This window comes from Eptatretus burgeri, chromosome 11 (genome assembly GCF_056783735.1).
Source record: "Eptatretus burgeri isolate ZD-2024b chromosome 11, Ebu_testis_v1, whole genome shotgun sequence".
In the NCBI taxonomy this organism is placed as follows: Eukaryota; Metazoa; Chordata; class Myxini; order Myxiniformes; family Myxinidae; genus Eptatretus; species Eptatretus burgeri.
The window spans coordinates 52,490,427-52,501,289 of record NC_140971.1 but is presented as its reverse complement, the minus strand read 5'-3'; the positions used below and the strand labels follow the sequence as shown (position 1 = coordinate 52,501,289).

General features: G+C 46.7%; 1 protein-coding gene across 4 annotated transcripts in view; it reads left to right on the top strand.

Annotated features, from left to right (window-relative positions):
- The first annotated feature begins 1,549 nt into the window (after positions 1 to 1,549).
- The window catches only part of SNX24 (sorting nexin 24), a 102,667-nt gene continuing 93,353 nt past the window's right edge, over positions 1,550 to 10,863 (top strand). For 3 of the 4 annotated variants that reach the window (XM_085846441.1, XM_085846443.1, XM_085846444.1), the window contains exon 1: positions 1,550 to 1,730. In XM_085846441.1, coding sequence (XP_085702567.1) covers positions 1,668 to 1,730 — 63 coding nt within the window. In that variant the 5' untranslated portion in view covers positions 1,550 to 1,667. The remainder of the gene's footprint in view (positions 1,731 to 10,863) is intronic. The other variant, XM_085846442.1, reaches the window with a different exon arrangement.

Here is a 10,863-nt window from a genome sequence, read left to right as displayed (position 1 = left end):
TGTGGTACACAGGTGATGAACAAAATAATCCCATGGGAAGTTGACTTGCAATTTATCTGGACACTGAGAATAGTGCAAGTGGTTTAACCACTGATAACCTGCCGCTGCAATAGGTATTAACATCTTTTTTTTTAACTCCCACAGGGAACGGGTTACCATCACTAAAATGAGACTTGTACATCTGTCTCACTAAGAAGCATGACCTCGAGCAGGCAGCTGGTGCTGACACCATATTTCACTCCTGCTGGGAGTGCATATTATGAGTTAGGTTAAATAAAACGGTACTTAACTGATCAAACAGTTTGGAGAAATGAATGCCTGAAGTCTGCAGCATTGATTTATTCTATCAGAGTACGATGGGAAGGTGGTTCACTCCAGCTTTGGATCAAATTTGGAACACTTGTACAAGGAGATGCACCAAATGAGGAAGAGTAAGGATTAGAGTGCGTTGGTGGAGTGCTATTTGGAGGGTGGGGGTTTAAAATTAACTCAACTTCTCAGAGATCAATGTCTGATGGGTTAACTCAACTTCTCATCAGAGATCAATGTCTGATGGGTAATAGGTGGGAGGGATTTGGGATGTCAGCCTTCTTAAAGGTTTAATATATTCATTTAAGATGATAAAGCAGAGGTAAGCGAGTGGGGAGACAGGGAAATAAGTTGTTTTTGGGCTCATTTACATCCAGTTACAACAGTCAGCACATTAGGCAATTTCCTGCCCCAACTCGCACCGCTGGGAAGGCAATGGCAAACTACCAAGTGTAGTGCCTTGCCCAGAAAGCTGCTTCAGCATTTGTCCCAGTCCAAGGCTCCAAGTAATGTCGTCCCATGAACATGGCCCCATAGCTGAGAGGGAGGTTGAGTTGTCAACATTCAACGAGAACGCCTACCTCCACCTGGCTGAACAAGTAAAGTTTTGTATCCCATTGAATGGCCGGATCCGGATCCAGACCTCCAAAATCGAATTGGCTTGTTCTTGTCACCTCCACAACTCTCTGAGATGTCCTGTTGACAGTCAGACAGGGGTGAAAACATAACCTCCATCCACCTTCATAAGAGCTTGTCGACCATTGTGCTTGTCAGGTGTTTTCAGGAATTAATTAATGAAAAGATCATTATTTCCATCACGTGCTGGATGTGCATCATACACACTGTGGGTTTGATCATGAAACCCACCATGATTTCCACAACTCTGTGTAATAATTGTTCTTGGGCTGGGTACAGCTGTGTACTCCAATAATGTTTTACCGTGCGGACCGTGAAAGCACAGCACATCCATAACAAAAGGGCGCGGTGTTTAAACACCGGGGACACACCTGGGGATGCTCCCCGCTCTCTTTCGACCGAATTGTATTTCAAAACCAGTTTCACTACTTAAGCGGAGTCATTAACGGTGTACAGTACTCGATGTACAGTATGTTGGATGTACAGTACTCGATGTACAGTACGTTGGATGTACAGTATGTGAAGGTGCATAAACGTGCGCAGATTAATAATGCAATGAGGAATAAGCAGGAAAGGCGTGGCCAATGGTGTGTAGCTCCACCCCCTAGCCACGCCTCCCTTCCCCCAGACCGTCCTGGGTCGTGTCACATTCCCAGCACTCGGCGGGATCGGGGATCGGGGATCGGGGGTCGAGTCGCTGCGAGTTTTCTCCTCAGGGCGAGATGCTGGAAGTGGCTGTACCCGCGTTTAGTCAAGAGGGCTCGGAGCCTGACCGTGGATATACGGTGAGCTCGGCCAGTCCGGCGTCTCCGTCATGGATGAACACAAATCCATGCTCCGTTTTTCCTCCTTTCCTGTTGTGAATCGTACACCCTCTGCCTCCCTCCCCCACCTCCTCATCCCATCCCTCTCACGCCCCCCAATCCTCCATGCTTTCTCTGCGACCTCTTTCTCCCAACGTTTCGTTTCTCGATCTCCATGTTTTCGGTCATTCCTCCGCCCCACTCGTACCTTCCCACTCCTTCCCACCCTTTGTGCTCTCTTGCCAAACCTGAATGACACAAACATTCTTTTCTTCCCCAAGCTCACAATTGATTTATATTTCGCTTTCACAACAAATTTCGCAACGCCAATGCTGTGCTTGGCAATCTATTTATTACGTACAAGCACATACAACCTCTTCACTGGTTGGAATATTGAGGGAGGGGAGGAGAGAGAGAGAGAGAGGGGGGAGGGGAGGGGAGGAGAGAGAGAGGGGGGAGGGGAGGGGAGGAAAGAGAGGGGGAGGGGAGGAAAGAGAGAGGAGGGGGAGGGAGAGGGGAGGAAAGAGAGAGGAGGGGAGGGGAGGGGGAGGAAAGAGAGAGGGGAGGGGAGGATGGAGAGGGGAGGAGGAGGAGAGGGGGAGGAAAGAGAGAGGAGGGGGGAGGAGAGAGAGAGGGGAGGGGAGGAGAGAGAGAGAGGGGAGGGGAGGAGAGAGAGAGGGAGGGGAGGAGAGAGAGAGAGGGGAAGGGAGGAGAGAGAGAGGAGGGAGAGAGAGAGAGAGGGGAGGAAAGAGAGAGGAGGAGGAGAGGGAGAGGGGAGGAAGAGAGAGGGGGAGGGGAGAGGGAGGAAAGAGAGAGGGGAGGGGAGGATGGAGAGGGGAGGGGGAGGATGGAGAGGGGAGGGGAGAGGGAGGAAAGAGAGAGGGGAGGGGAGGATGGAGAGGGGAGGGGAGAGGGAGGAAAGAGAGAGGGGAGGGGAGGATGGAGAGGGGAGGGGAGGATGGAGAGGGGAGGGGAGGATGGAGAGGGGAGGAGAGGGAGAGGATGGAGGTGGGGAGGAGAGGGGAGAGGATGGAGGTGGGGAGGAGAGGGGGAGAGGATGGAGGTGGGGAGGAGAGGGGAGAGGATGGAGGTGGGGAGGAGAGGGGAGAGGATGGAGGTGGGGAGGAGAGGGAGAGGATGGAGGTGGGGAGGAGAGGGGGAGAGGATGGAGGTGGGGAGGAGAGGGGAGAGGATGGAGGTGGGGAGGAGAGGGGGAGAGGATGGAGGTGGGGAGGAGAGGGGAGAGGATGGAGGTGGGGAGGAGAGGGGAGAGGATGGAGGTGGGGAGGAGAGGGGGAGAGGATGGAGGTGGGGAGGAGAGGGGGAGAGGATGGAGGTGGGGAGGAGAGGGGAGAGGATGGAGGTGGGGAGGAGAGGGGAGAGAATGGATGGAGGGAGGGAGGAGGGGAGAGGATGGAGGGAGGGATAGGGGGAGGGGGAGGATAGAGTAGTGGGGAGGAGAGGAGTAGAGGGAGAGGATGGAGGGGGAGGAGAGGAGGAGGATGGGGGGAGAGGAGAGGATGGAGAGGGGAGGAGAGGAGAGGATGGAGGGGAGGATAGAGGAGGGGAGAGGGAGAGAGGACAGAGGGGAAGTGGGAGAGAGCAGATAGGGTGAGATAATTTGGGGTGGGAGAGAAGGGAGTGGGGATGGGAGAGAAGGGGAGTGGGGATGGGAGAGAAGAGGAGTGGGGGTGGGAGAGAAGGGGAGTGGGGGTGGGAGAGAAGGGGAGTGGGGATGGGTGAGAAAGGGAGTGGGGGTGGGAGAGAACAGGAGTGGGGGTGGGAGAGAACGGGAGTGGGGTGGGAGAGAAGGGGAGTGGGGGTGGGAGAGAACGGGAGTGGGATGGGGGTGGGAGAGAAGGGGAGTGGGGGTGGGAGAGAAGGGGAGTGGGGGTGGGAGAGAAGGGGAGTGGGGGTGGGAGAGAAGGGGAGTGGGGGTGGGAGAGAAGGGGAGTGGGGATGGGTGAGAAAGGGAGTGGGGGTGGGAGAGAACGGGAGTGGGATGGGAGAGAAGGGGAGTGGGTGTGGGAGAGAACGGGAGTGGGATGGGGGTGGGAGAGAAGGGGAGTGGGGGTGGGAGAGAAGGGGAGTGGGGGTGGGAGAGAAGGGGGTGGGGGAGAAAGGGAAAGAGAAACGGAGAAAGAAAGGGATAGGGTTGGGAGAGAAAGAGAAAGAGAAAGGGATAGGGGTGGGAGAGAAAGGGATAACTAAGGCCATTAATTATCTTCAAAAGGGGTATTTTAATGAACCCAAACACCCAAGCAAACAAAAAAAACACCCAAACACCCAACAAACACCCAACAAACACCCAACCCAATTTTCACTCTTGCTATGCATGCAAAGTTTCAGGGTGCTTGGTTTTGGTTTTAGTGTCTTGGAGTTATGGAGGACACACACGCACTCGCACACGCACACGCATACATTTATTACCCTTGCTAGAGGAGAGGGTATTGCATTTATGTTTGTTTGTTTGTCCACACAGAACTTTAATGTTTTTCTCTGCAACCGCTTATAGGATTGAGACACAATTTTCACTATCGGAACGACTACTCATGTCGAATTTTCAAATGATAATTATGACATCATAGGTCACGTGATTTGGCAGCCATGTTGGAATGGCGGAAAAACTTTGGACCTCTATCTCTGAAACCGCACCAAGGAAAAATTTGAAACTTGGCACATTTCAAATACTCCTCATGGGGAATGTGTTTTTGTTTTTTTCATGACCTCATAGGTGCCTTTATTATGACATCATAGTTGAATCTGTAGAATTTTATGTCCAATCAGTTGAAAATTTTTGAGGGTTATCTTGGGATAAATTGGTCCACAGAAAAAAACTAGAAGGGCAATCGGTAGAGCACATACCTCCACCAGGTAATTCCTGATCCATGAGAACATATCAGGCCCACTACATTTTTGAAATATTATGCTATACAGTACTATATCGTTTTTGGCCCTATCTCTCAATGGTGACGAATCACTTTGTGAATTAAATAATTCTCGTATCCAGATCCGGATTTGGATCTTCACCAAAATTGAATCGATTTGTCCTTGCCACACACCCAACATGCCACCAAGTTTTGTCCAAATCCATCCACAATTTATAGGCTATCGTGTTATACATCGTTTTTGGCCTTATCTCTCAATGGTGAAGAAACAGTTAAAAAATTGGAGTAGTTGGATCTGGATCTTCACCCAAAACTAATCAGTTTGTCCTTGTCACACACCCAACCTGTCCACAAAATTTCATCCAGATTCTTCCAAAACTTTTTGAGATATCCTGCACACAAACAAACAAGTGAAATTGCTCGTTAAGCAAGGAATTGCCGGAATAACTTTGTCATATCTCCATGATCTCTGAAAAAACAAAAACCTGGAAATCAATTTGGTTCTTATAAGTCGATAGTGCTACTGCTTAATGAGTTATAGCACTTAGTTTGGTCATGATCATAACTTGGAAGTCAATCGGACTTGAAATGGCATTTTTATCCCAATTTGAAAGTTTTGACCCGACCCCCTTGACATTCGACCCCCGCCCGCTAAGAAGGGTGTTGGTGTGACACCTGAATGAGACATATGGTTGGATGCAGTATTGGAAGATGCACATTTTGGATTTGGTTTGAAGTCGATATGACCATTTTAGCAGATGTTATTGCGAAAATAACAATTTCGGTTTTTCGGTGTCCTTGACCTTTGACCTCGATTCACCAAAAACGACAGGTGTCTAAGTTGGACCATGGCCAACATCTGTACCTAGTTTGGTCATGATCGCTGAAACGGTGTGGCTGCTACAGGGTAAACAAACGCACAAACAAACAGACAGACAGACAGACAGACAGACAGACAGACAGACACACAGACAAAGAATGACACACACAACCGACCAACATAATTGCCGAAATCCGAAGGATTCCGGCAATTAACAAAAAGACAAACAAGAAGAAGACGTCATGCAGAAAATATCACTTGCAAAATCCATAACACAAATATGACCTCAAAAATAATTGTTGGTAGAATTTAGTGACCTGAAATATAAATCCTCTTCAAATTTCAAGTCAATCGGATTAAAATTGAGGAACTTAGAAATACCACCCAAGATGTTGACCTTTTGACGTTCTGACCTCAAAAATAATATGCTTTTTCCTTGTGACAAACTCTACCACGTGGAAAAGTTTTGTGAACATCGGTTTAAAATTGTGACCTGTAGGCGACAGACAGATAGGATAACAAAATCGATCAACCAATATACTTGAAAAATCTTTGATTTTGCAAGTAACAAACTGAAAGGGGTGAAAACATAACCACCTCCACCTTCAGTGGTGGAGGTAAACATAGATGAGGTCATTAGTCACGTGATTTGGCAGCCATTTATTTTATTGTTTTTTTTTAAATCTTCAAAAATATTGTCATTAGCCCGTGCTCGCGAAGCGAAAAGCGGGGTGAAGCGATCAGTCCCGTATGTGTGTACGCACGTGTCTGCCTTTTGTTGTTCTTTTCTGTGACACTTGTTCTTTTCTCTGTTGTTGTTGTTGTTGTTGTTGTTGTTGTTGTTGTTGTTGTTGTTGTTTTTGTTGATTGACACAATTTTCACCAGATATGTGACCAGAGTCGGCCCCACGGGGGGGCATTGGGGGGAAATTCCCACCCAGATTAGACGTTGTGACCCCCCAGTAAAATAAATAAATAAATAAATAAATATATAAAACACACGTAGGTCTCTTATATTTTAGTTGATAATTATGCACTAGCAAAATGCATTAGCCTAATTTGTTGCTGTTGTTGCTCTCTGTCAGGGTCTCTGGATATAATGCTATAATTTTATTTGTTGTTGGTGCATAATTGTAGTAGCCTATACTTGTAGCCTTTTTAAAAGCACTTTCACTGTGTTGTTTATTGTATAGGTGAGCATTTGCTTGCTATATATAGGGGTGTTGAAAAATAAAGTGTCCCCTTTGGAAAAATGAATGCCCCCCTGCTGATTAGAGCCTGCAGCTGGCACTGTATGTGCTGACTGATGTAGAATGTTTTAATGATAATTATGATGTCATAGGTCATGTTGAGTGGCACCCAGGTTGGAAAAAATGAGAAATATTGGAGCTCTGTATCTCTGAAACCGCTTCATATAAAAAAATTGAAATTTGGCACCTGTCAAGTACTCCCTACAGGAAATAAGTGTGTTTATATTATGATGTCATAGGTGCCTTCGTTATGCCGTGATAATTGCATACATCGAACGCTACATCTGATCAGTATGAAAAATTTTGAGGGTCCTCTTGGGATAAATTGGTCAACAGAAAAAACGTATGACATCAACTGTTACATGGTTTAGCAGCCACATTTTTTTTTTTTAATTAAAAAAAAAAAACCTTCAAAAATCTTCTCTGAAATGGCTGAACAGATTGAGGTGAAACTTTACACATATGACTGCCTATCCATGAGGAACAAAGTGTTCACACATATGTCTTCGTAGGTCACATAGTTTGGCAGCTATGTTGGATTTACCCTCAAACCTATAAAAAAATCTTCTTCTCCAGAATATCTGGACAGATCGAGGGGAAACTTCACACAAATATTCCCCAAGCTTTGGGTATTCCAGGGTATTCATGAATAATTGATGTCACATGGTCTGGCAGCCACATTGGATTGAGCGAAATTCTTTTAAAAATATTTTTTTCTTGAACCGCTTCATCAATTGACGTGACACTTCACAATTATGATGTAGTCGGGATGGGGTATATATATATATATATATATATATATATATATATATATATATATATATATATATATATATATATATATATATATATATATATATATATGTATATGTTTTAAATTTCAACCTGCTCAGACAAATGGTCTGGCAGCCAGAATAATTGAATTTTTAGAATCTGGGTTCTTTTTTCTTTGAATAAGACTCACTTGGCTGTGCCTGGATGGGTTTGAGGGTTGAGTAGTAGCAGCTGAAATGTGAATCCTGTCCAGGTTCCTCCTGATGATGTCATCTTTTCATTTTGCTTGTTTGTTTTCCTTCTGATGACTCCAATACAGGACTGGACCTATATTTGGTCTTCCATTTGATTTGAATTGAATTTATTTTAATCCCATTCTAAATTCAATTGAATAATAATAATAATAAAAAACGTCATTGGTTGTTCGGGTCAGGTGTCCAATCAAAGCGGGGTTGCATCAAGCAGGACATATTGGTACCCAGACATCACTACCAGCAGTTACAACGTGACGGATATAAAGTGACATTTCTAATTATGTATCATTAATTACTAAACTCACCAGTACACAAACACCACACAAAACAAGTCCTGGTGAGGGTCTGCAATCTGATTGCTCTCTTTCTTGTTATTATCGATGCAAACGTGGTGAACTTTTTGTTTACTCCCAACCCCATTCACCCTTCCCTCACTCTCCATGTGGACCTCCATAAATGCCCCCTTCCCTCTCGTTACTTGTATCTCCCAACCTTTCATTTCTCTTCCCTCCCCTTTCCTTTCTCTTCCGAACATGCTCCCTTCTATCCCCTTATCGTTTGTCTCGTTTTTCACTTTTCATTTCCTCCATCACTGAAGGTGGATGGAGGTTACATTTTCCCCACGGTCTGTCTGTCTGTCTGTCTGCCTGTCAACAGGATATCTCAAAATTTTATGGAACTGATTGGGTTGAAATTTGTTGGAGAGGTTGGGTGTGTGACAAGGACGAAATTATTAGATTTTGTTGAAGATCTGACTCCAGATCCGACCTATCGATGGGATACAAAATGTAAACTGTTCAGCCTGGTTTTATCAATGTCTTTACCTGCCCTGTTTTTCTTCAATGCATAGATGATCTCTTATTCAATCTCTACATAATGTAATCCAACCACATTATCATACTTGCTGTACACACTCTTGATACCTTTAATAACTGCTGTGCCTTTTGACCACATGCATGTTGATAGTATTACCATGGTACGACCTTGGCGGGGGTGTAAGATTACACTGGGTACAGCTTTGGCTTCGGGGATTGTTTGTTGATGCCCAATGTGCTCTTTCCGTCTCTACATTTCTTCAATAATTTTATGATCGAGGAACTTGATTTAAATTGAATGTTATGTTATGAATCGGAAAACAAACCTGTAGTTGAGCGGTACTTTGGCTCTGAATCCGTCCCAATCGCACACATGCAGAGATGCTTCTTTTTAACTTTATCTGCTTGCCTGGCAGTCAAACAAAATTGTTTTTAAGGATGTCATAAAGGACACAAACAACTGGCATGAAGAACTCGTGTAACATGTTCGATAAGGTGGTGTAAAAGATGCTACATCGATTGCGATAAACCTGATTATATATGGATATATATATATACACATACACATACACATACAGTCATGCACCGCTTAACGACGTTCCGGGCAACGTCGGATCGCATATACGACGGATCTGCCAGCTCTGAAAAAAAGAAAAAAGAAAAAAAATGTTGCTGAAAAATTCCTATCGCCGAGTGATGTTGTCGACGTAGCGCTGCCAGTCGTATAAAAATAGCACATACAATTATGTACGCTGTACAGTAAATAATACTTCATAATGATAATAAACGACAGTGTGGCACTGTTATAATGCGATCGTTGAGGTCCATAAAATATCATCGCGAAAAAACAGGATCGTGCTAAATCGGGATTCAAGGAAATCGGCTTTCAAACTGAAGCAATGTTTCCACGTTTACCTTCGAGCAAGTAAATTACCTTTGAATTGAAGAATTCCGCGAATAATTCTTTGTTACAGTCGAAATTAAAACACAGATTTCTTTTTTGGTGAAGCTTTTCATGTTGTTAAAACAATCGCACGGTTCCGAAAAAAAATATATATATATATCACAATTGAGAGGAGCTCGTTTATTCATTTATAAATTATAACATCGATGCAATGATTACGTATTTATAAAATCCAAACGCTATTTATTCATCTTTCTATAATCGATGGGAGAGGAGATTGTGAGTGTGGTGGAGTCTGCGGGCCTACGGGGAAGGGCATGGTGGTGTGGGAGTGGTCGGAGTGGTCATCGTATCTGCAAGGGATATAAGGTGTGCGCGCCGCCTGAGGCGTCGTAGGAATGCAGTAGTCGAACGCGGCTTGTGCGTGTGCATACGTAATAAAGGAGAGCCGCGGGCAGAGTACGCCCGCGCTCGCGCTTGTGCAACACAGCCCGGCTCGACTGTTCCCCCGCTCGTGTCTGCCTGCTAAGCATCTTCTATTCAGTACATTACAGTTGGCGACGAGGATGGGATTTGCAAGGGCGGCAAATGACCCGTGCGCTTCCAGGCTACGGAGCCAAGGGTCTCGCCAGCACGAGCATGGCAGAGGGTCAGTGCACGGCAAACGTACGCGTGCCCGCCTTCGTCGGAATCGACTTCGGCCACGTCGAGTGGGCAAGGGCCGCGCTCACTGTTCGTTTTGTTGAGGCACGACGGATCGGGGGAATGATTTCTGCAAAGCCACGGCTAAAGAACGAGGACACGCGTTTCGGCTCGAACGCGGCGTGGGACGTCGCGCGAGCTCTGAAGAATGTCCGGGGTCTCGATGGTCGGGGCACAGCAGATGGTCCGGGGGTCAGCGCGATGGGCCAGGCACGCACGGCCACGCGCACGGTCTGCGGCGCGGGTCGTGGGCGAGCGTTGCAATGCAATCACTCGGACGGCGGTCTGAGCAGTCGAGGTCGTCTACAGGGTGTGCGCCGAGAGTCATCGCCCATCGTTACAGTCATAGATGGCGGTGTGCGAAGCGATCCTTCCGTCCCGGGTCAAGACCTGCTTCCAATTGATCCGGAGATGACAAGATCAGTGGCAGGGGAGGTTGAAGTGATCGAGGCACGAATTGAGTCCACTCGTGCTGCCCGCGCATCGCGCACGTACACCGGCGAAGCGGTTGCGCCGCTTGCAGCGCCCGACGTCTCGGTGCTTTACCGGGGGCGAAGCGCCCTACTCTCGGTGTTCGTGGGGCGAGGGGAGGGGCCCGTCCTTTTGGGTCGGGACTGGCTGGCGCACCTCGGGCTGGATCTCCGGTTCGTACCTTCAGGTGTGCCGGTGCTCTCTTCGAAGCCTTCGTCGAGTACCGAGGGCGAGGTT